This window comes from Anoplolepis gracilipes, chromosome 8 (assembly GCF_047496725.1).
Source record: "Anoplolepis gracilipes chromosome 8, ASM4749672v1, whole genome shotgun sequence".
Lineage (NCBI taxonomy): Eukaryota > Metazoa > Arthropoda > Insecta > Hymenoptera > Formicidae > Anoplolepis > Anoplolepis gracilipes.
The window spans coordinates 4602892-4630734 of NC_132977.1; the positions used below are offsets into that span (position 1 = coordinate 4602892).

The 27843-nt window shown below is 30.4% G+C and overlaps 2 protein-coding genes across 2 annotated transcripts in view; one reads left to right on the top strand and one right to left on the bottom strand.

Annotated features, from left to right (window-relative positions):
- LOC140668636 (uncharacterized) overlaps positions 1 to 27843 on the top strand; it is a 123776-nt gene that overhangs the window by 84030 nt on the left and 11903 nt on the right. Inside the window, exon 2 of the mRNA XM_072897833.1 lies at positions 7893 to 7956. The gene's annotated coding sequence lies outside the window, so the exon portion shown is untranslated. The remainder of the gene's footprint in view (positions 1 to 7892; positions 7957 to 27843) is intronic.
- LOC140668634 (uncharacterized) lies at positions 9068 to 19322 on the bottom strand. Its single transcript, XM_072897830.1, has 4 exons — positions 19004 to 19322; positions 14270 to 15345; positions 12215 to 13960; positions 9068 to 10068 (listed from the first exon to the last, which is right to left on the bottom strand). The coding sequence occupies exons 1-4, from the start codon at positions 19025 to 19027 to the stop codon at positions 9945 to 9947; spliced, it is 2970 nt and encodes a 989-aa protein (XP_072753931.1). The 5' UTR covers positions 19028 to 19322; the 3' UTR covers positions 9068 to 9944.

A 27843-nucleotide genomic window follows, 5' to 3' on the forward strand; every position in this document is an offset into this window, starting at 1 on the left:
AATGTATGTTTATTCAATAAAAGCGATGTTATAGGCAGTGTATGTAAATCTGTTTTTAGTTTATCTGATATAGTCATATAGAATTAATTCGTTATTTTTTCCTTTCTTTTCTTATAGTTAATAATGCATAAGATAAATTGACCCCTTTGATGTTTTTACAGGCTAAATAAAATAGAAATTACAGATAATGTTGAATTTTATTTTTATTATATTTTATTTTTACTATAATAATGGATCAGTGTTTCTATAACATACACAAAAAAAGAAATATATAAATAATACATAATGTATAATATAAAAAAATAAAATAAAGTATTTACAAAGAAAAACCGGATATTTTGTACGATAATGTATGTAATATGTTTTTTCTTATATATGTACAATATATATATATGTATTCCGAATAATTTTAACGAGAAAGTTGTAAAAAATATTCATTTTTATAAGTGTTTTGGGCCATCCACGCCTAATTATCAATCATATATATTTGTGTAGATGATAATGATATTATTTGAGAAAAATAATTTTAAATCCTGAATTCTCTTTTTTAACGATGTCATTTTATTCATTTAATTCATCATCAGAGCTGTCCAACATAACAATATATCATAAAATATCTATATTAATCTATATTATATGTCTATATTATAAATATATCTATTACTCGCTTTTTTATTTATTCGCCTTTATATTGTATCATTTGTATAATTACTTTGATAAGAGAAACATTCAAATTATTTGTTATCTGAAAGTAATAATTTTTAGTACAATAGTTACATAAACTAACATTTTATGTTGTTAATATAATTTTAATGCGACATAGTGTATTATTATATTTAAAAATATAATCTTTTTTATATTATATAAATTTCATATATATTTAACTTTATATATTTTATGATTTATTCTGTAAAATAATATAGAGATTATACACACACATATACGAATTGTTAAAAATTCGAAATAAATACTCTTAAAATATGAATCAATTTATATTATTTATTATTCTCAATTCGTCTTTTTGCGTTAATTTCCTACTATCTCATATTCATCATTAGTACATATGCGTAAAATGAAAATATCGTACATAATCAAAACATCTTCAATATACATTACATATATATAAAAGTCTGAGCACTCTACGTCTTCGTCTGACAATGAATTAAAAATTAGAGAATTAATACTAAGATTCCAAAATTATTTTATTAATTTGAAAATATAAAAAATAAGAATTTCTTAAGTATATGTCTTAAGTATATCTATTTCTTAAATATAAGAAATAAATTTAAAGATCTATTTACTTAAAAAAATACAATTTCTGCCTTTGTAAAATAACAAAGCCTTCATAAAATTTCAAAGGTTTCAATCTCAAGTTTTTCAAAAGTTCATCAAAATGAAAACTTTATAATCACCTTGCAAATTCTGGGTATAATATTTATATCAAAATTTTTAGAAAAGTTTTAGAAAACTGAAAAAATTTGAAATATAAAAAAGAGACTTTAAATGAAGCATTGAAAATAACAAAACTAATAAATTCCAGTACTTTTGCTATTTATATGCTTTTCTTTGCCGGTTTATGATCCGAATCATATTTTTCTATTGCTGCAAAGGTAATCTAATAAAATATTAAATTTATCGATTAAATTTATTCCTTCCTGGTGTAACATAATTTTTAAGAAGTATGCTTAGACTTTTATTAAGTACTATATGTATATATTAAATAAAATTTACAAATAACAAGACAAAAGAGAGATGTTAAGAAAGGCCGCTTGATTCTAATCAAGCATCAAAATATAAAAATTTAATTAAATAACGTGTTCAATATAGAGAAAAAGAATCAAAATTTGCACTCTTTTTTGCAAATTGCGCACAAATTACATCTATTTTGTATACATATATATTTTCCTATTTAATATAAAAGTCATTCTATATTTTTTATCAAAAAATAATATGCTTCTTTTTGTCTATAAATGCTTTAAAATATTACATAGTATAATGAAAGTTTTTTCTAACAATAAGCAAACTTTATTATATGTTCGTGTCATACAATGATCGCAGTTAGGTCTAAATTTCTAAATTTTGAGGAAGATATAAATTTCTTGTCTATTTTGTCGATTAGGTTGTTGCGTGTGGTTCGAAGATTTATTAGGTGTACATATATTGTAGTACGAATATCGAGATGAAGCTGTTGACGCTATAGTTGCTAAGAATAGCGCACGTGCTGTCTCAGATTTGCATAAAATAGATGATTTTCAAGGTGATTTCATAATTCCGACTCTTTTGAATGTAGTCGAACTTTATTTTATTTTTTATTTATATTTTATAATTATATTTTATAATTATAAATAATTATACACAATTTAGTCTTCAAAATATCAATGATTTTTTAGACACTTTTTAATAAATTACATTTAAAAAATTATCAAGCAATCTTTTTCTTTCTTGTGATGCAATTTAATAATATACATATATAATATAAAATTTTATATAAACTCTACTTGGCTTACAACTAGTTCAAATCACTTGATTGATGAATTAATATAAAAGTTGCAATACTTTCTTTGTGCTAGTTAATTAAGCAAAAATAAGCAAAATATGCAAAATAAGATCTTTTTTATTAAGACTTTTTTTTGATAAAATTAATTGTGGAAAAATTGTTAATATATTTTTACTTTTTTAATTTTAAAGAGTCTTTAACGAACTTGTATACATTTATCTTAACTAAGATTATTAAAACAGACATAAAAAATATAATATTTTCTCTAATTCTATTTAAAAATTAAAATTTATCTTAATATCTTTCCAAATAATTCTTTTATTTCTTCTTTGATAACATAAATTAAATTGTTTTAATTGTTTTGCAAAATAAAATCTTATATATCAAATCTTATGCTCTAACTAAAAGTTTAATCCTAAAAGTTTAATCTAAAAGTTATTAGTTTAACTTATTTATAATTAAGGCAAAACTAACAATAAGTAGGAAATAAAGAACATGTATTGTAACGCAAAAATATGTGTATCAAATATATATAAAACTAGTCATTTAATTACTAGAATAAATAGTACACGCAGTATATTTAGAATTATCGAAATGTCGACCAGCGTTTAATTTGGAAACTTAATTTATTTCATTAATATTCTAATAATTTTTACGCATAGAACTTTTTGTAAAACTGTTGTGAAATTCTCAAATGCTTAAAACTAGCAAAGAAATGTTTAAAAACTCGCCGGTAGACAAAATGAAACGCAGGCTAAACTTGGTGTTTGTTCTGAACAACTTTGGCCAGAATTATTTGTTCAATTTGTGAAGAATTACCGAACTATTAAAAGTTAGAACTATAGAACTATATAAAGCCAGAACTTTCAACAATTAGTGAATTTTACGAAGTAAGATGACAGCTTCACATATACAGCAGTCAGTCAGCCAAACAAATTATGCATTTAAAATATAAATATATCTATTTATAATATATGTATTTGACTGATTACATATACTCATGTTCTTCTTATAAAGCTGAACAAAAATTTCTATAAAATATGTATTTCTAAAATATTAAAAAGTTAGGATTAAAAGAATGAATTTTTAACGTATATTAATACATAATATTTATTTAAAAATTCTTTTTTTAATCAAGTAGATTTATAAATAATAATCTAATGTAGTAGGCATTAATTGCAAATTTAGAGCTATGACATATATGAATTCTTTTAATCTCAACGTGACATTAACATTTTAATTAGAAACATATTTTACAGAAACTTTTTTATTTATCTTGATGAGAAGAACATGACTACATGTAGCCAGCTTAACCTTTATGAAGCATACAATAGTTTGAAGATATATTTTGTGTATATAATTGAATATATATAATTATCCAGTAATAAAGCAATTTTTAATTTATATCATATTAAAGAAACGAATATTTGTACGGGCATTACATTAAATAAACAAGAAAAAATTTAGTTTTAAGAATAAGTGTCTCACTGCTCCAAACATCTATGTCGAAAGATCCGAAATTTCCAGCTGTTAATTTAAGTGATAAAAATCCATTTGCAATATTAAATTTTTCGCATCTTTTGCCGATATATTGCATCACTTGCATTCATACACGCTATACGTCATTTGTGCTCTGAAAATTACAATTTTTGTTTTATTACAATAACAAATCATGTTATGTTTTATATATACAATAACTTTACAATGTTATTATACTATATTGTTATATTATATTATTATTATACAATGGCTTACCTCTGTTAGAGTTTTTCAGCTAAATAACAATAAATATATAGTTACATCAACACAACTGCCATATAAAACAAGAGAAAAATCACTTTGAAAACAGATATATCTAATTTTTCTGTTACGATCTGAAGATATATACATGTTTTAACTTAAATGCATATAATTATATATATATATATATATATATATATATATGTATATATATATATATACATAATAGTATATAATTATATAGTAACATTAAACGTAAATATATTATAATGTGAAAAAGCTCAAACTGAGCAAAAAAGTTCTATATTATTTTACGATTTTGGCAATAATTATTAAGAAATTAATTAAGAAATATTGACCAATTCGTGTGAGTATTAGCACGTGGCGAGAAAAGCTAGTCCGCTGTCACGCGATTGCTAGTCGCACGCATAGTAACCGTGTAACAGTTGGCTGTCTTTTTTCGCTGTGCTCCTAGCGATTGCTTGACAGTAGGCTGTCTTTTCGAAGAGCGCTAATAAATTGGCGCAAATTGGTCGATATTTTTTAATTAACTTCTCAATAATTATTGCGCAAATCGCAAAATGGTAGAGGACTTTTATGTTCAGTTTGACCTGCTCTATTAGTCCTTGAGAGGTGGGGCGATTATTACCTGACACCTTGTATGTGTATATACAGGGTGTCCGGTCGCGACCGCCCCATAGCTCAAGGGCAGATAGAGCAGGTCAAACTGAACATAAAAGTCCTCTATCATTTTGCGATTTGTGCAATAATTATTAAACTATTAAATAAAAACGCTTAGCGAACGATATTACATAGTGTCCGGTAATAATCGCTCCACTTCTCTAGGGCTGATAGAGCAAGTCAAACTGAACATAAAAGTCCTCTACCATTTTGCGATTTTCGCAATAATTATTAAAATATTAATTAAAAACGCTCAACATATGCTGAGTGCTATATACGGCGCGCGCTCACACGCTGAGCATTTTTAATTAATATTTTAATAATTATTGCGCAAATCGCAAAATGGTGGAGGAGTTTTATGTTCAGTTTGATTTGCTCTTACAGCTCTAGAGAGATGGAGCGATTATTACCGGACACTTTGTATATATATATAATATCGTTCGCTGAGCGTTTTTTATCTTGCCTGGAGCTATGGGGCGGTCGCGACCGGACACCCTGTATATATATAAAATATGAATATGTAAATTTTCTTAAAAAGAATACATAAAAAATAGTATCAAAATCTTTGAAACGCTAGTAGAATCATGTTTTTCTACAATAACGTACATTTTTTTGAAAATCATACTGATTCAATTGTTAAAAATTGTTATTTTTTTAGTCAATCCAGATATAAATCAATTATTTAATCGTTTGGTTTAATATATTAATATATGTTTAATTTGAAAAAACTTTAGAATTTCATTAATGGAATTGTAACTTTATTAAAAGTAATGAACGATTAATGTTCCAAAAAATCTCATTTAAATCATGATTAAAATTCATTAAATGTCGATTAAAATGTAACTAAATATATAAGAAAAGAAGTAAAAAAGTATCAAATATGTGAATTTACTCTCTTAAATTGAATCATTGAAAATATCATTGATTAAAACAAAATGACAAAAGATTTCAATGAAGATTAGTTATTAATTTACTGATTTTCAATGAAAACACTTACTCTTTGCTTTGTCTTATATGTTTTACTAATTATGACAGTACGATTTCACTGAAAAATCAGCCACTACCACTGATTTTTCTCACTCATTGTCAGTGAGATTTCACTGTTTGCAATATTATACAGAAACTACTTATCAATAATAATACATTGAGTCTAAAAAAGCAATGTTGAGAAAAAAGAACATAAAGATTGTTTTATTAAATATTTTCGCAACTGTATCTCATTAATCATACAATAATTTAATCTTAATTTTTAATAAAGTAATTTGATTTTGCCTTTTTTTATTATTTATATTTAAATATGATAAAACTTTAAAATAATTTTTACCTTTAAAAGCATGTTATATGTAAAGAGAAATCTTAACTGTATGAAACATGTGCATATGTTTAAAAAGTATTGCGTATTTCTTCTAATGTAACATATACGAGAAAAATGTGTATTAAATTTTATTTTTAATATTTTATAAAATTATTCTAAATGTGCATTTATAGAGATTTTATAATTAACATAATTGATGGAAATTCAACATACCTGATAGGTTGTTTATTTCGTACAATGATGACGATCAAGTCTTCTTTAAATTTTAGTGAAGATATTGATTTATTGGCTAGTTCATCGACTAAATTGTTGAGCGTCATTCGTAGATTTATTAGTTGCGTGCAAATATGCAGCAAGAGAATCGCAAAGTTGGGTGATAAATGTGTATTTCGTAATTTAGACTCCTTTGGCTGTTGTAAAGATAGACGAAATGATAAGCGAGATTACGTTGAGGCTGATGAATATTTCGATAAAATTTCAGGAGATTAAAACACATGTAAAACGATACTAATATTATCGCGAATGTGTAACATCTAGAAGACTTCTATCATGTTTTGCAAGTCTCAGCATCGTATTTTGTCACGATCGTTTGTCGAATTTATCCAATCCGTCATGATTGAGGTCATCAATGTTCGAAGTTCTTTCAAATGAAACATATATTAATATATTAAATATACATATAAATTAATATATAAACATATATAAATTGTCAAAGCATATAATACAAACTATCGTTATATAAAATAATAAATCTAAATATTATACAATGGCAATCTTACAATTAGATGTAAATTCAAAATCTAACATTTGTATAACTGATGATAAAGATTACGTATCTTTATTATTATGAATTAATAACTTACTTTTACCATGATATCCGGTAGCAATAACTAACTTGCACAATGCATCATGCTAAAGTTGAGGAGGCTATGTACTCCACCATACGAGACCATGTACTTCACCATAGGTCATATTATCCCAAGCCCGAGTCATATTCATCATTATCACATATGTAAATACTCAGAATACATGAAACGATTATGAAGCTTGACCGACGAAAGCGAGCGAAACCAATACCTAACATTCGCAAACATTGATAACTCAGAACAAATGCGTTAATTTAAATCTAACAAAAATCCACATTTTAGATAAAATATCAGTTTAATGTTGACTTAGAACATTATAATTTTTTACGTTATTTCCTAACATTTTTTTTCGAGTTATATATTTTGAATAATAATATTTAATTTAATACATATTCATAATTTATTAGTTTTTTTATATTTCTCAAATCATATTAGATTAGCACTCGTACATTTTAGAATTTCATTCATGTTTATTATTTTTTCCTTTTAATTTATTACATGTTATGGCATAGACTATATATAAAGATATTTATCTTGTACTCAAAGAAAAGGCAGTATATATTAAAATTGATAAATATATAATATATAAAAGGCAAAAGAATAACAAACAGTTTTGTTGAAAACAAAATTAAAAATATTTTTACTAATAATTTTGTTTAATTGTACTAATTTTACATATACAATTATGTTATTTAAACTTTAAATCTCTGTTGATAAAATTTTTTTTATTATCTTTCAAGGAAACATTGCTGTTTCAATTTTCTTTTTAACTTTCATACTTTTTAACTTTCAGATTTTCCACATCTTTATTTATGTCAGAGGGAAGTACGGCTCTTGTGCAAAGTACAAAGTACAAAGTAAGTATAACTTTGTGTACAAGCAATTTTATCCATCTGATTTATACTATCATATCCAACTCTGTTACTAAAAAACAATCGATGTCGAAAGCGAATATTTCTTGCCAATGTACAAAGTTTAAGTACCAACTTTGACAAACTGTCGTGAAACAAAGTTTTATGAGAGACCTATAGACTCCTATAGACCTATAGACTATAGAGTGCTTCTAAAAAATTATTTCATTTTCCCGATTTTGAAAAACAAATTAAGAACAAATTGTTAACTTTATATTTAGCAAGTAACAACATCAAATAATATATAATTAGTTATGTTTGTTGCATTCAGCAAAAAGTTAATAAATAACATATTAAATAACAGACATAAAATATATTTACCTTAAGAAAAAAATATTTTTTGGATATTAATAAAAGAAATATAAACATTATAGTTATTTATAATGAAAGAAAAAAAACAATAGCATGTGTTGTATAAAATTGAGGAAATATTAATGACAGCACATATTTTCGATGTTAAGTATAATATATCACATAATTATTTTGTAACTTGTAAAATTACCACTCGCGAATAATGATTTAGTAATAATTAATCTTTACCGAAAATTTATAATTTGAAAGAGTTTTTATTAACGCACGTTTATAATCGAAAATTTATAATTTTTATACTTCACTATATTAAATAACTATTTTATAATTTAATGCGATTATACTTTTAGTTGCAATGCGAATTTTTTTGCTACTTTTGTTGATATTTATTGAAGTTCACAGGATGAAAATTATCGTTTGACTGAATCGCTCTTCGCGATTATCTCAAACTGTCGTGATTTTGCGCTTGCTCAGTACATATGGGTTTACCGCTACCATCTATGAATATCTCTTTAAACTCTTTCGGATAACAATCGATAATAGTATAGCGTAAGATGTAATCATCATACGCTAAATCAAATGCGAATACAGTACGCGAATACAGCCTTTCGATTATAAGAAAATTGCTTATGTTTGACTAAAGTGACATATTAATATCGATCAATTCTTTTATTTCCAACAGTTGCTTAAAATTTGCGAAGAGATGTCACTAAAGAGTGAGACTATAGGCTCAAGAAATACACATATGTAGTAAAAAATATTATTTATTTATCGACTCTTATAGACAAGACGATGTCCTACGCATAAAAAAGTACAGAAATAAATATATTTTCATGCCCGACGCGCGAATTAATGATGATTTTTATCTTTGAATCATTAAGATTTGCGTGTAACATTTCATTTACCTCTGTAATTCACAGCGCGTCGAATTAAATTATATTTTGTTACAAAATAATTTATTCGGACGGAATTAGAAATATGAGACAAAACGATAGGCGAAAATGTTTATCAAAAGGACGATTAGAAAATACCATGATGTGATAAACATTTGAAAGTTGCAACTGATGCAACTTAGATTATCCGCCGATCTTTCATTCTCCTTTCTAAATTCTATGCTTAATTACCTAAATTACAAGTATGTGTGCATTTTAAATAAAATCGCCTCGGTGGCAAATATGTACAGTTGTGGCTCTGTGCCAACTCGATGTATTTCTCGAAAACGTTTATTTGCGAAATCGTTGCGGACGTGAATTGATGAAGGTTTTTATCAAAAATAACGTTAACATGTTTTAATCGCAACAATTTCACTGTTCGACAAATATTCTATATAAATATACGTGATAATCATTCTCTTATTCAGCAAATCTAGAGAGAACGTATTATTGTCATTTCAAAGTACCGGCAAAATTACATTTAAATAAATTACAAAAATAATAATTATAAAAAGCATTCTCGTTTTCCACTGTTAAACGTAACTAAAGAATTGGAAGAATTGTTAATATCATAATTATATAAGATATTTTATCGTGTTTCTGATCTCATCTTCTTGATAACCTTTTTGAATTGATATTTTAAGATACAATTATTTTAAGAGTGTCGTTTAAAAAAACTGTAGTCACGCATCTCTAAAGAAAGACGTTGCCGGGTCTCGCCTGCGGGCACAAAAAGATGGAACAATCGTGCCTCCTGACAGCATTCATGACCTCCTCAAAGTGACTGGACACTTGAGCAGCTGCTCCGGGCTGAATTCTGCAAGCAAGCGCAAACCATTAGATACAGTATAGCGATAGGATCGTTAGAAAGTTGGAGACACACTTCGAATGATCGACACTGCGCACGGCTAATCATTAATTAAATGTGCACTAGATTGTGAATTCTTTAATCCATCAACATTTCTCACAGCGTTCCATTAACGATCGCTCGCTCCAATTAACTCGCTTTCCTTACAGAGTACTAATTGAAAGTATAAGGTGATTCAAAATTCACGCTGCACTTGTAAATACATTAATTATAAAACAAATCCAACAATTGACAATTGAATATGAAAATCTAACGATTACACATCTTATTAAACGTAAAAATTCGAAAAAAATATTTCTCGAAAAAATCTTATGAAAAAGTATACGTGTAATTGTGAATAGAAATCTATTAAAAGGGAACATTGCAATTCTTGCTATTTTTAAGAATGCAATTTATCCCGCGAATTCTCATCACGTATGTGAGAAATGTTTGCTCGGAAATAGCACTTACAACATGGTACACGATATAACGCTGCTCTCTCGTCGGTATACAGATGCATGTGTTTGCAATGAATCGAATTGAATAATAGAGTCTTACATGATTGTCGACGCAGGAAACGGCTCGTTAAACGCCATATATTTGTCATTACCAATTCGCGCATAAGAAACGCATATTATCGCGCGAGCTTAATTTCTCTCTCATTTTGGTATGAATTTATCTTAAGTAATATACTCTCTTTCTCTCTCTCTCTCTCTCTCTCTCTCATCAAGATAATTTTTCTTTAAAGCAGAGAAATTATTTGTACAAAAATATTTGCCCATTCTTAAAAGATAAGGCTTATATAGAAAAAAGAAAAGTTCTAAAAAAACAATTCTAATTATATTGAAATAATTTAAGTACAAAAAAGCAAAAAAGTTTATTTGTTAGCTCATCAACTTACTTTTAATGTTACAAATTAATATTTGTATAATACGCGGTAATATATTTTATATAAAATGAATAATTTCAAATATGACTAGGTATGAACAAATTGCATCAGAAAGCAATTTATATTAAATATGATTGAAGAGATTTGGAAAGCGAATGCGGGATTGAGTGAATTACATCGATCGGGCACATCAGTTTTTTTTTTATACATTTTGCCTTTTCTCCTTTTCAATAACGCTGTATTTTTTTCTACTTCTCTCCTACTCTCCATGGTTCTTTTCTATCGCGCGTGGTCATGGTGCGATATCAGGGCGCATGTGAGTATGTGCATACAGTGAAACTGTGCTAAGAGGTAAAAGTCGAATCAGTCAGTAGGACGTCGTCGGCGAAAGCTGGAAGAAAGTTATACACACGACTCTATAGTTCCGTTCGACCGGCTGTTATCGGTGTCTGTTGAAGTCTCGATAGTTCGAGTCGCGTTATAGTTGAGTCGATCGTGTGATTTTACGAAGATGCTACTAAAAATGATAAAAATTATGACAAAACGAGTGATTGTTCGCTTCACATCAAATTTGTTCCCAGCGAATATCATCAGATTATAATATCAACGTAACGTTAGTAAAAACCAAATGTAATATTTCACACTAATTACATGTGTTATTTTCATAAAACAATATTTTATAAAATAATAAATTGTTGTACACACTTGTCAACTCTAATAAGACGTTTTTGAAAATTGAATAGAAATATTATAGCTATTCATCACACAACATTTTTTTCAAATAAAAATTAAATAATACTTTATTTTAAAAAAGTAGATTATTATATTATTAGAAATAATAGTGATATAAAAAGTAAAGAAATTAAATGTATAAAAAAGAATTTAACAATAATTTAATATCGAAAATCTAAAATAAATAAATAAATAAATTAAAAAATAGTAAATAATTAATATAAGAATAAATATAATACTTTAAACATATATAAAAATGTAAAAAAGACATGCATGATGATGTCAATTTTTTCCTTTATCATATGATTAATATTTGATAGAATATTTTTCTCAATTTTAAATAAATTATTAAATTAACATAATTATATTCATTTGAGATTACGAATTATATGTTACTTTAAGCTCTTATCTAGCTTATAATTTGAGAAATAAATCATTGTACAAATATTTCCACCTCTACAGACAAGACAAATATAAAAGTGTCAAAATACTTACAGTCTTAGTAACGCTGCCATCTTCTTCTCCATAAGTATCGATGCGTCAGATCCTCTTTGGAGCATCGTATCGCAAAATATCCTCTTCGCGCAGGGCGTGTTCGTCCAATCGCCTTGTATGTGAGCAATTTCGGCTACTTCTGCATTCTCCAAATTCTGCAGCGCATCCAGGAGTTCCTGATCGCTCTCAACGCTGCGCTTTCGTCTTCTGTTGTCCTTTTTCAAAAACCTTGCATCGATCTCTCCAATTTTTTTTACCGTTTCTTTCCCGAGGTTACTCCCAAGGATTTGCGATTTTTTGTCCAGTACCAGAATAGTACCATCGGTATCTCTTGGATCTTGTACACCATTTTCTTTCGAAACTATGTCTTGTAAATTATCGATGACATCTCCAACAATTTTCGGGGTGTTTTCCAAGGCGTTTTGATCCGACATGTCAGCTTTGAGATTTTCCACTCTCGTGCTGTCGTTATCAACTGTCAGGATGATATTTTCATTCGAATGTCTCTCTTTATTCTTCTTCGGAATTAAGAATTTGGTAATATCGATGCGACCTTCGCCAGCTGGTAAATCGATCTCGACGATTTCGCTGATGGAATCGGCACCTTTCCTCTGAAAACGCTTAGTACGCACCAAGTCTCTCATGTCAGTATCGGTCTTAAGGATGTTCAGATAGTCGAGGCTTCTCCTTCTTCTTTGTCCGTTAGTCTCGACATAGTCGGCCTCGTCTACCATCTGTCTGCTCTCCCGATTTTCAATCCTCTCGGCGTTTTGCTTATCTTCGTCTTCCAGAATCAAAAAAACTCCGTCGTTCTCCACCGAACTCGTATTCTCATCTCCTGCTTTGTCTTGAGCGACGTTTTGCAAAATGTACATGGTCTGCGAAGGAGTCGCCTCGTTCGACCTCGAACTCTCGTCCTCGACCGCTCTCAAGTACGCTCCAGCTTCCAAAGCCCGTTTATGTTCAAGATCGAGATCGTCGTCATTCGCGTTTGATCGTTTCAAAACGTCGACATCGAGATACCTGCCGACTGCCACGGCACCTATTCCGAGAGCAGCGCCGGATGCGACGAGACCTAAGGCAGGTATCAGGATACTGGTGCTCGAGGTTATCGTGTCGATTTTATCCTGAGCTTCCTTGCCTTTGGAGAGACCGAGGTTCTGCGAGATTTTGTGGGTGGCTTCCACCAGAGGATCGATCACCGGCCTAGTGAACTGCGAGACCTTCTCGACCCCGGTGGAAAATTGATTCTTCAAATTCTCGGAAATCTTTATCCAAAACGGCGGCTCGCTCGGTCGTTTCAAACCGTAGAAATGCTGATTCGGATAGTAGTTCTTCGTCGTGTAGCTGTCGACGATACCCTTGTCGTTTAGCACGTACTTTTTCTTGTGACGTTGTTCGGTAAACGAGTGTTGATTCTCGGGGAAATTATCGGGGCGGCGTTTCTCGTTCTTCAGGATCTTGGCGGGCTGCACACCCAGCTCGGGATGAGCATACTGAAGTACCGGTGCTCGGGCGCCGGGTTTCAGGGCTACAGGCGCGATGGTCTGGCTGTCAAGAGTGTAACGTTGCGAAATCGGATAATTCGCGATGCTATCCGGATGCAGCATTCTTTTGTGAACGCTCGCACGATAATGGTCGTTACGTGGCTCGTATACCTCGGCTTTCAAAGCTTCGCTCTTGTAATTTCTCGGATCCCATTCGAAGTATACGTTACGGCCCTCTTCCTCGTAATTGCGACTGTATCTGACGAGAGATAAAACGGGAGATCAAAGAAAGCGTTTCAAGTATCGTTGAATCTGAATAATGATTTTGATAACGTTGTGAGATCGGATAAAACGCGATGTTATCCGAATAAACATTCTCTTGTGAAAGCTTGTATGGATTTATCAATGATTTACATAATTATTAAAATTATTAATTAATTATTAAGGGAAAGATGCCAGAATTAAATTAATTTCTAAATACAATTTTTATATTTTAGCAAGTGCTATTAGATTATAAATAATCTTTCGAAGCTCTTCATTAATATTTAAACAATTTTGTCTGGCTTACCTTCGATTGATATCTTTGAAGAATTTATCAAACTTGTGCTTCTTCTCGACGTTATCACCGGGATAAGGCTCGACGGAAGGTTCCACGCTAACTCCCGCAGTATTCTCTTCGAGAGTTATCAGTCTGTTATTAATAACTCGAGCATTTCGCCAAGTTTGTATCTTATCGATGGGTTCATCGGGTACTCTCGTACCATGGATCACCGGCGTACCGTTAATGTCCAACGACATGGGCGATCTCTTCGGTGTGGCTTTTACATTGATTTCCGATCTGACAATCACGTCCGCGGGAACAGTTTTGCCGTCTCGATTTTTTGACAGATTGGCCCCGATATTCGTCCTCGTGGACTGACGAGGCACATACGTGTAAATAGATCGGTCGTTGCTTCCGTCTTGTAAGTCGAAATTTCTCTGAGTGCGATCTTGAAAGTTTCTGGCGAACAGAATATCGCCGATTCTACCTTTATCATAATTCGCACTCTCCTCGATCGTAGTCTTCGGCAATGGTTTCCAATTTCGATACTCCTCTTCTTCCGGTTCCAGCTGTTTCAACGTTCTCCCATCCGCATCTAGCGGTGTCCAACTTCCATAATCGATTACGCTGCCGCTAATTGGAGGATTTTTTTCGGATATCGGTTTTGCATCGGTTCGATTGACGTTTGATTTCTCGTCCTTCGATCCTGACAATTCGGAGAATGTCGCTTTGATTTGCGCCACTTGAGCTTCTTCAAGTCTTCGCACATCGTTTTTCTTTTTGATTTCGCTTCTGTCGTCGCCAAGTTTCGATTCATTTCGCACACTCGAATCGTTTTTATTCTCTGCAGTGACGTTCGATTCTATCTGAACAGGTTTTGGTGCCTCGACGAGCTTCGAATCGTCGAAGGTGAACGATGATTTGTCTCGTCGCTTAACGATTAAAGTGGCTACGTTACCCTCGCTCGTTCGTACTTTTAGCTCTTCCGTCTCGCCCGGGAGACTTCGAGAAACCTTCAACATCGTTCTGGTGTAGCTCGGTTTGGGTACCTCGCCATTGCACGTGCCGAGTGTCAAAACGACAAAAAATAAAAGAGAGATAAGCTGAAAAATAAAATTATGAAAAATAAAATTGAATTATGTAATATATAGTATTTCCTGGTTTTTGTATTTCTGTAAAATTATTTTTTTACCGATTATATCATTTAATTTCTTTGGTTTTAAATTAATAAATCAATAATTTTAAATATATTAATAATCACAGTAAATTTTTCTTTCAAACTTTTCTTGAATTATTTCATAATAAAAAAACAGCTATCATTATATGAGTCTCCGATTATTCTAAATTAATAAATCAATAATTTTAAATATATTAACGATTACAGTAAATTTTTCTTTCAAACTTTTCTTAAATTAATAACGACAAAAATAAAGAATTAAGAAACATTGCTTTAAACCTATGCATAAAGTTACAAAATTGTCTTGAATTTATGATCAATTTCGATTGTTTGCTAATTCTCGATCACAAGGATGACGCAATAATGGGCTTCATCAGAGAAATAATGCGCGTCAATGATGATTCCTGGACGAGCATTGTTGCGTACATGCGTGATTGCGTTCCGACGATTGAAGTACAAGACGACCGGAATGTGAAATGAGTTTAAGAAAAGGTTTTCGAAAGCCGACCTTACGAGTTTCTAGAGATTCGCGGTTCGTTTGCAAATTGTGTGCGTCGTTCGCATTTGCAACGTGTACGAAGTACGCGTGACGTAACATTTAGCAGTTACGAAGTTATTAAGTCGTCGTATTGAATTGTCGCAAAAAAAAAAAAAAAAAAAAAAAAAAAAAATAAAATGGTCGATATATTCGTGAGATTCGAGCCGATATTCTCAACTGACTGAGTCATCAGAATGGCAACAACCGCGCGATGAGAGAAATTTAATAGCTCGCGAAGAGAGATTGCCTGCATTCTTTCCCAGGAATTAGAAAATAGCAGTGTAGTAATCGCCCAAGCGATGGGTTACTTTCTATTATAAAACGTGACGGATTACCGCTGATTGGAATTACGCACACCTGTCGTCGCGTGATCGCGTTGACTTAAATTCGCAGCTGACTCATTGCGTGGATTATAAAATCTCATATTGAAAGTAAGTGACAGAAGTATAACGAAATACTTGTCAAGAAATATATACCTGTAAATATACATAGATATTATTAAGTTGACATAGAGAAAATAATCTTTCGAGAATCGACAAATCACGCGCTATGTTTGCTGATTGTCAATCGATTTGCAATTCACAAATTTTAATCGTTTTCTGCGAAGATTATTATACTAACACATTTGAAGCGTCGCTCTTTTTAATAACCGTTTAAAATTCTCGTTAACGAGAAACGGTTAAAGTATACATATCTAAAGCGTATTTTCGACGCTGCAGTGGAAAAAAAAATACTTTCTAATCGCACGCTCATATGCGCGCAAAAAGCGGATAAAATGACATAAAATCGTGAAAGGTGGCTATAGACCGAGCGTACTCTGCTGACAAGTGAAATGGAACAACATGCTTTCCCCGTGCACGCGTTTGGCGTGAAACACGCGTGGGCTAACTCGTCTCTACGTCACCTCATATACGTATATACAAGATGTCAGAATTTATATAAAATTGATGCACATCAATGCTATCTGCTAATGATGAAGTCTTGAGAGTTTGAGATGAAATCCTAATATCAAAAGATATCAAAGTTGAAATAAGTTTAAAATGTAACGTAAATGGAAAGCGTTTTTAAAATTTTGGCTAATTCCTGCCATAGTTTGCATTTGTCGACACGCACAGTTCTTAAATATTAAGTTACTTTCAAATATTGACATTATTTTATAGTATAAAAATATAATATTACAACATTGGAACAATGTGCATCGAATTGTTAAAAGCAATATTATAAAGTTTGTTATAGGAAAATATCTTTTATATGGTATGAATGTTTTAATTAATAATTTTCTTATTTCTGTAATTAGGTTTAAAAAAGATTAAATAAATTGATAATGTATCCCCTCTTTTTTATGTGAGATAAAAAAGAATAGTTTTATCACATCAAACATTTTATTTATTAATACACTTTTTAGTAGGTTTTGATATATTAGCGTTTTAACGCTAATATTTCATAATATTTTTGTGTTGCTATTATTTTTATCAATCTATACAACTGACTAATTAGCTGCAAAAAAATGAGACAATGTCTAGAAGAATATTATTGCAAAATTAAATCAATATTTGAAATTAAATATAATAATATTTAGAATTATTCGAGAACATTTTTATACTATGTGATGTATCGTATCTGAAAGTGAGAACTTTGAGAAATCTGATTTTTTAATCTTCTTTTTTTAATTAAAAAGTTATTAAAAATTTGATATTTTGGTATTAGACTTTTCATCTCAAAGTGATTTCAACAATATGTCATTACGTTTGTTTTTTATTCCTGAATTCGCTGCAATTGTTCCTCCTCTCTCTCTCTCTCTCTGTCTCTCTCTCTCTCTCTTCAACTTTTAAATATGTATCTGTCTCATTTTTAATATTATATTAGTAACAAAAATTCAGGATTAAAAAATGAGCTTATTTGCAAGTCAATAACTCTGCGAAAAAATTTATTCTTTCCATGCCAACTTTCGATTGTCAATCATTGATGCTTGACACGATCGAATCTATGAACGAGAGAAAATTGAGGTTGAAAATAGAAAGAAAATGTCAATTTCGGGTAAACCTAAGAGCGTTTTAAAACTTAAAATCTTAATAAATAAATTAAATAAAATAATTAATAATTAAATAATTTGAATAAGAAAATTGCATTTTTCTAAACTAAATTTATATCTTGGCGTTTTAAATTAATTGTGTCCGAGATACACAAAATATCGTTCAGTTAATTCGCGGAATGAACGGTTATGCATTAAAGTGCGCTGGAAATATGTACATGGTGCACAATGATAGCGTGGCAGCGATGCACGTCACTCGCTTGCGTTTCCGCTCCAGAAAATTCACGATTCGACATTAATTACATGGCAATTAAGCTGATCTAGTTTTTTTGTTTCCCGATGTCTGCCTGTCGTCCGTTCGTCCGGAAACGTCGTCCGCCCACGCTCTTTACCACCGATCAAGAAGGTCAGCTTCCGTCACGCGTGCTGATCGATTATACGCGGGATACCACGGAGATGGTCGAGATTAACCGCGGAATCGTTCACGGTTCGTTATTGCGCTGATCATGAACGGAGATAAACCGCGCGTGTATACATATAACGTGTATATTTATGTAATCGACGGAAGAGCGGACCTGCATGGGCTTCTTACGACTTAATTAATCACGCAGCTTGTTGCACTGATCTTGTTAAGATCTCATTCATAAACGAAGAGAAATTAAACGAGATCATTCACATCCTTTCGTATAGAAATGGTTGATCTATGAGAAATTTTCTTCTTCATTTCGCAATAAACAAGTTTAATTAATTATGTATTTTTGAATATTTAATAATCAAGAAAATTGTGCGCTAATGTATTTTGCGAAAAATGATAAGCTGTCAAAAAATAAAAAAATCGGAAAATAAAAATTTAATAAAATGATTCGCTCTTGCCGTGCAGTTTTCACTATCACTTTTTGCTAAATGTTGATTTTCCAAAACACGGGATGAAACTTTTAAATTGCAAACTTTCTACAAAAATCATCCTGAGATTCTTATTTTCGTACATTGAATGATTTATAAAATACAAATTACCTGGCATCTCCTCATCGTTGTCATATCTCCTGCGGGTCTCCGAGAGAAATAAAAAGAAAATACAATGCGACGCACGGAGAAATAGGCACGAGGACTTTTCCTCAGGACCGCATGTTCCGCGAAAATCACCTGTATCGTCTCGTCCGCGAATTAACGGACGATTGCGGATCTCTCGCCGATACCGAGGACGAAGCGAAAGCGATGGTAGGCAAAAGAAGAAAAAGAAACGAGACGAACGTCTCTCCGCGGAGGGCCTGCTCCTACAAACACCTGTTAACTCCCGGGATATCCTCGCGAGACTGACTGAGACTCGCTCAACCAGCCGACCGACGTAGGAGCGAGGCTTCTCTCCGACCTACTTCTCGCGCCTGTCTTCCGTCGTGGTGGCACGAGACGAATCTTCGCTAAACCCTTCCGCGAGAGCAAGTCCTTTTAATTGTTAAATGATCCGAAGTTTTAAAGAAAACGCATCCGGAGATGGCTATAACAATAATAATCTATAAACAAATCTGTAACGAATATTAATTAATATAAATTACTGATAGGTTGCAACCCTTTAGAATAGATAGCTTCCTTCTTTCTTCCCCCCCCCCCTCCCTCTCATTTCTTTCAATCTATTTAGGAGGAAAAATTATACATAATTGATATTTATGCTTGATGTAATATGCATATTATAATAAACATATTAACATATATTAATATATTAATATATTAACATATGATATATTATAATAATATATAATAATAACATATAATAATTTATATACATAATTTATAAATAATTAAATATATGACAAATATTATTAAAAAAGAAAGTACTATGCTGTAACTAAGAAAACATTATCTTCTTTATAGAAAGTTTTTTTTCTTTTAGAAGTTTAACTTCAACCACTTGAGCAACTTTTTTCGTATTCTAAAAATATGGAAAAAGAAGACTGGTATTTTTAATTTGCAGTTTCTGTGTAAATTTTTTGCCTCTCAGCTTAAATATCAGACATACTATTTGTCAAGAAGAAAATTTGTTGCGGTGTAAATAATTTGTTTTTAAGAGAGCGCTATATTTATATAAAATAGCAAAATATTTTATTATTTGAATAGCTAGAGGCAGAAAAATATGCAAAAGCATATAATCAATCAGGAAATAAAAAGAGCTCACTTGCATATTACGTTGCAAAAAATGAATACAACTTTTATTTATACTGTGACAAACTTAATTTGAATGAATAATGCGATACTTCCGTTTGTTCCAATTACTCGGCTGTTGCAAAAAGAATTTACACATTCAGGACGACGTTTGGGCCGCGTCATTACATCTTTATCTCCAGTGTATTTCTTCTCCTCTGAATACTTTCTCGATACTCATATATTTCGCGCTTCATTTCTCAACTTTGCACCGCTTTCATTTCGTGTTCTTGAACTCGTCGCATTCTCAACACCAGATTTCAAAATACGAGATTTCTTTTGTATAACGGTATTCTTTTGAATTCTTAGTCTATGAATTTTTATAAGTCCTTCAATGTTTTGGAATTATAAATATTTACAGTTTCATATTTTTATTTTCTAATTCTCTCGAACGCTTTCATCCTTGACTTACAATTCTTAGAATCTTAATCTTCGGTTTCAACTGTGGAACAGTTTCGCTTATAGAACACCACATAGTACTTCCATGTAACTCTTAAAATATACATATACGCGAATTAAACACAACAATCGCATTTTCAAACCGTTACCAGTGAAGTTCTATACCTATAAATTAATTTATGAGTCTCATCATAAAGATATTATCATTTTAATTGCGATTACGATCTTAATTCAAAAAGAATGGAAACAAAAGAATAGATTGATTTCACGATAATTTTCTTAATAGAGCATCGATCCATTACCTCGCTTTGTCTCCTGTTTCAAATGTTTCTAATCTTTTATCTAAGATTTTAATTTTTAATTTGCAAAATGAATGTCACTTATTATATAATTATTTTCTTACGTGGAATTGTCTTCTAAAAAATTATTTTATTGAACTTTATCTTCCAAGAAAATTATTTTTTTGCGCGCGAATTAAAGAGAAACTTCCTGTAAACACATGATTGCTCTTTTCCGCTTATATTTAAAATGACTTAGAAAAGCCGCAGAACGGAGTATGCATTTATTGCGTTTCTGAGTCCCATTGTTCGCACGTGACATATCTGTAAAGTGAGTTTTAATTATCGCACACACAGATCGTTATCGCGAAATTTCAGAGACGCGCGAAACTTTGTCGACGATTCGCAGCCGGTTTAATTTTCAAGTTCACGAACGACGGGGCCGAGTTTGAAACGAACCGGAAGAGGTGTATTTCTTCGTGAGAGGCCGCGACGAGTTCAGAGACCCGCCAGTGAAAGTCGATCGGTTAAATGACGCCGATGCACACCTGTGCGTAACGTTTCTATTCTGCCCGCAAGGTACTACGTATTTCCTCTTTGATGAAATCTCTTTGATCTCTTTCGCTTTAAATCGATAATCGACCCTATAGTCGTTTAGAAGTTCTTCAAACACTTTTGCGCATGTGAGTGAGATATATTATTCGACTTTCTTCGTAAAATTACCATTTCCATACTTTCTTTTTGCGAAATAAATATGACGTTTTCTTTAAAATATCTTTTCGATTTAGTTTAAGATTAAAGTTTCGTGGGAGGAGAGAGAACACAATATGTAATAGAAAAATTATCCAGGAGCCAAGTTACAAAACAATTTTTTTTTTATAATCATATATATGAGAATATCTTGAAATATTTGAAATATACGCATTTTATTTAAAATAAATTTCGTAAAATTTAAGAATCTAGAAATGCGAATATTTAAAAACATTAACTTTCACTTTTTGAGGATTCTGAGCAAGCAGCTCCGGAAGCGACACAAGTATCTCTCAGAATAAATAAATATTTCCGCGTGCATAACTGTTGAATATAAAATTAAGAAATCTAGAAATGCAAATATATAACTAAGAATATATAAATAAGATAAATATGAGTGAAAGCTTTAATTTCTTACCTTTTAAAGTTTTTAACGCAATAATGACGAGCAAAATATCTCAAATCAAATATTTCCGTACATACTTAATTATGATGATTCATGACATAAAGTAATTTATTTTTAATAATTTATTACTACTTTTAATAAGTAATACTAACATTTGATTAAGAGGTTTATATACTTTATGTCATTTTGCGTGGCAAAGTATATAAATTCTTTTCTCGAATTAAATCTTCAGAATAACATGTTTTAATGTTTGATATTAACAGAGAAATACATCAAAGTTTAATAAATTTTTCGAAAGATTCTTTTAATTTCTCACGTCAGCTTGTGAATACTGCCGCGAGTAATATGGATCAGTAGGTAAGTGTGGCCCATAGTAACGCGTAAACGCGAAGAGAAAGAGAGAAATTGCAGTTCGCTTGAATGCAATACGTGACTAATACAGCGTATTATCACAGCTCGCTCATTTATCGCGGTCGAATGAATCGCGTACATCAATTGCACCATCGTCAATTTTGAATTTCATCTTCTTTTAAAACCTACAATCGTCGATTAACTATTTAGCAGTAATGCAACGATACTAAAGTGCAATTTTTTGTTTAATCAGTATCTGAAGAATGTTGTTCAAATGAACGGATACAGATATACATATATTCATTAAATAAGGATTACTAGAAGGTTTACGATAGACTTTGTCAAACTGTCAAGAAGACATGATTTACATGTTTGCTTTGACGTCATTGTTTTAGTATCTCTCGGCAGGTGGGACATTCATCTAATTACGAAGAGAGAAGTCTTGGACGTGGTCCACGGGCGTGTACGAATCGCGCAACGAGTTTCTCTTCTCAGAAGGGTCAACATCCTGCTTTTAGCGCGTCTCTTATGACGATCTAATACAAACATTTCAAAGTCTGAGAGCTAATTGAGTCCCTTTTGAAAAGCAAAGCGGTTCTTAAATTTGTTCTCGTCCGAAGACTCGTCAATTGATGAACGTACCACTTTCTTCGTGTCAGCTACCGGCGCCGCTAATTAACTCCTTTAAAATTCTGTTTCACGCATTACCAAGAGCTCTTTGTATGTTTATAAAACTATTATTGACAGTTCCACAGAATTAACAGACAACAATCTAATATGAACAAAATGAGTTGTATTTAATTAAATTCTATTTATATGATTTTTTAAATTAAGTTTGAAATTTTTTAAATTAATAAAATTGATAATATATATTATATTATGTCATATATAACAATAACAATAATGAGATGAAAATCATAAGTATGTGATATAGAAGAGTAAAAAAATTATTTTAAATAATAGAGAGAGATAATATGTACAATAATAAGATTTTTATATATACCAAAATATAGAGATAATAACAGAGATTTTTATAACTGCAACAAGAAATTAATAATAAAAAATTGATATATGTAAATAACTTTATAAAATTTGGCAACGTTATAAGACAGAAGGCAACTTTATGAAATATTCGAAAATACTTATCTACAAAATTTGACGTATCTAATTAATTATTTGGCATTTATTAAAATTTATTAATAATTTTAATTTTAAAAGATTAGTCATTTAATAAATTGGCAAAATTTTCATAATTCGTATCCTTCTTCTTGGATTTCGATGAATTTCAATATGTCCTCAAAACATATATTAGTGAAAAAAATTAAGCTGTTTTTTTTTTTAAGATAATATAACTTCAACAAAATATAATAAAAAACATAAGAAAAATTCTTTCCTCTGGATAATTTCAAATTTTTAAACAGTGCAAATATTCTAATGAAGTTTATTCTAAAGAAGTCAATAAAAATTTACAACTGTAAAAAAATATTGATGTAGCATTTATAATCTATTATTTCAAAGTAATATTTGACTGATAATTTTATATTAAACAACAATTTTATATTAGACAACAATTTGTTTAAGTAATTATACAATATAATATATTTACATATAAAAAAAATAAAATCTTTTGATAAAAATATGTAGATAAATATATTTGTGTGTGTTTTTAAAAAAATAAAATTTATTATTATGAAATTGAAAAAATTAATACACACAAATGAAAATTACATTCAGATCCTTTAATTCTATTGAGAATAAAATTTCGTTAAAAAGAAAATTGAGCTGCTTTAAGAACCCCCTTACAGTTAATTATTTCCTGCACAATAAAATATTTGATTAAATAACGGACATTCGTTTCTCTGCAACTCATCGGTCAGAACGTATCTTACAGATGTTTCTTTAACTCCCGCGTCCTCGAAGTATCACGTTGTGTTCGCATTTGGTGAAATCATTTGGCATTACGATCACGTTGGTATTATTTACATACGTGTCCTAATGCACAATGCACATGAAGGCCTTCGTTCGCGACGTTTTTCAATATTTTTCAGCATCTCCGAACATACTCGTTTTCCTTGACACATCTCGAAGACGAATCCACGCATCGCCGTCGCGGACATCCTACATATCACCTACGTATCATCTATTATTAGCAATATCTGATGACTATCTAATAACATACATTAATGTTGAAGAAAAAATATTTTTCTTTTATATTTAATGAAGATTCTAATCTTTAAATCTGAAAAAAATCCATTTTTAAAATGGTTGGAAGACATTTCCTCTTTGTATATAAAAATCGAATCAGTCATACAATTATTAACAATATCTGATGACTATCTAATAACATACATTAATGATAAAGGAAAAATATTTTTATTTCATATTTAATAAAGATTCTAATCTTTTAAATCTGAAAAAAATCCATTTTTAAAATGGTTGGAAGACATTTCCTCTTTGTATATAAAAATCGATACAGTCATTAGCAATATCTGATGACTATCTAATAACATACATTAATGATAAAAGAAAAATATTTTTCTTTTATATTTGATGAAGATTCTAATTTCTTAAATCTGAAACAAATCAATTTTTAAAAGAGTTGAAAGACATTTTCTCTTCGCATGTAAAAATCGAGTCAGTCATACAGTTTACAGAAAAAATTTAAGTGGCTTTAAATCAAGAATCATCAATCTTTATGTACAATTCAAATCAGCTCGCCATACGCATACATTGCGATGTGCGCTTTCACAGCCGCATTACTTCCGCCGTGGTGAAATTTGCGATATTAAAAAAGTTCTACGCATCGAGCGTTAAATCTATTGTCGTTTTGACTATGCGTTTAACGCAACGAAGAAGACAAAAATTGTTTACGATCATTTTCACGATGGCATATTGTATAATATTTTATCTTCTATTCACAAAGTCGCAATGTCGCAGAGTGAATGAGTTTAAATGTAAAACCGTGAAAGCTGAATTTGAGAATATGACAGAAAATGTATACAATAATATCAGATAATGTGTTAGTACTATAGTATTTTGCAAAAGTGAAATCGAGACTGGCTACTTAATGTTAACAATCAAAAAGTTCTAACGAATTAAAGTCACGCAATAAATACATATATTCTATCACGAATGTAGAATTAAGATATCAGTTAAGTTGAACAAATTTTTAAAGTTTTCTCAACTAATTTATTAATTTTTTCTATGAATTAAATTACTGATTGAATTTAATTATTGATTTTCCTTTGAAGATAAAATTAGAAGTTTTTAACAAAGAGATATGTATATCGCTTTCTTAGCTGACCTGCCGGAATACTTTGTAAACGGAAATGCGCTTGCATTAAGCATGACAAATCGTTGTCACATAATTACGGTCGAGACCGTCGCTGCGCGACGACACAATTATTCTCGTCGACTGTATGATTTAATTATTTAGCGCAATCTCTCTACGAAGAGAGATGCGTCTTCGCTCGCGTTGTCTGGAATTCGCGGATAGAAATAGCACGAAATTCTCGCGTCAGACCGCCGAGAGAAAATGGATTATAGAGACGTTATTAAGTTTAAATGGTTCAATGTTTGTGTGATCTGTCAGTAGAGCTGTTACACATTTTCCACCTCGAGATACATTAAACGAATCTCTAATTTTTTTAAGCGAATCTTAATGAAGATTAAAAAAGTATACAGGACGTGAGAAGAAACGGTGAAAGTTTTTTTTTTTTTCTTTTTTTTTTACGCACATAATACCGTTAAAAGGAAGCTTGTTGACGGATGCAGGAGAAAATCTCTATATTTGTTTATCCTCCTGTTTATTTTCCAGAACGCAGAGTTCTCGCCTCTCCATTGTGCCTTACAGAGGCGTCGTGCCCCTTTAACACAATTTCTCGGAACGTAATAAATGTCGAAAAAAGACATCGTGAAATAATTTGTCGCAAAAAGTTTGCTCTTTCGAGCGTTTTACGAAATGATCTCGTTGCTCAACTAGGCTTGAAACTATACTTGATCACTCGCGACCTGCTCACAAGTATAACAATCAGCGAAAAAGATGGCTCACTTTTGGTAATGATATGTTGTTATTGGTAATATGACTACCTGTCGACTTTCGAGTATCTCAGGAAGAGCGAGACTCATCAATTTCCGCTAAAACTCGTTAATTGTCCTTGAAATTCTCAAGTCTGTCCGAAGACAATTTAATGTCCGTAAAAAATATTACCGAATTTTGCCTAACGTGCGAAGACGTTTCACTCTTGGGATCTCGATTTTTCGATAAAAAAAGGTGTGATGATAATAGTGATAAATGTGATATAATGAATGATATTATCCAGAATTAGACGCGCGGAATAAAATATAGTCTTAAATAAGTTGTTAAACTCGTAATAATACTGCTTCTAATTCAGCGAGAGAATTAAATTGAGACATCTACTATAATTTTTATAAGTAGGTATATAAGTGTATTATAATGTAAAAAATTTTAAGATATATTTTATCTTTGCAGAGGAAGAGAGAGATCATTATAAAGAATATATTGTAATAAAGTAATAGATTTACATTTATAAATATAAACAATATTTATATTTATATAAATATAATTATAATTTATATAAATATTTTTTTGACAAATACTTACTTGTTTCTCAAATCTAGAAAATTTGCTTAATGCGCAAATTAAATAAATTTATACAAATATTATAATGAATGCAAAAAAGAGATGTTCATGTAGGTAATTGTACGCAAGAGGTATCTCATTATGTTAAGTTCAGATTTCTGAGTATGATATTCTCACGATATTCAGAGAGGATGTCATTAATTGATTTGACTGGACCGACTGGTTATCAACGCGACTCGGCTTTCTTGCATTCCTGAAGTGAAAATGGAGAATTGACGATTCTCCACGACCCGAAATCCAACTCCAGCATTCGTCTTTATTACACTTGTTTTTCTTAATTGGCAATTATCTTTTTATTGCTTCGCATATGCTGATATTGTAAACAGATTTTCGCTACAAATGATGACATCGACATAAGGCAATGATTCATAATTCATTTTGTTATTGTCGTTTTACGCTACTATAGATACTACATCATTTACAAGTGTCATCGATTACAGATTACAGTATACATTTTTTAAGGAATATGAATAATTAAATAATAATGATAATTAACAAGAAATAAAAGCCCTACGCGTAAAAAACAATTTCTAAAAAATGTATTACTATCATATAGAAAGTCCGCTTAAGAAATACAATACTTTCATGTTAATCATAATTAAATGTTACAATATATCATTTTGCGCGTATAATAATTAAATTTTATATTATATTTATAGCACATTAATAAAACCAAATAGTATATATTCTTTAATAATTAAATGTGGAGAGAGAAAAGTAATAATCTCGTAAAGTTTTCTATTTTTGCTATAATATTTTCGTGATAGATTCGTGATAAATTCTATCAATTTATTGTTATTGCTTTTTCAGT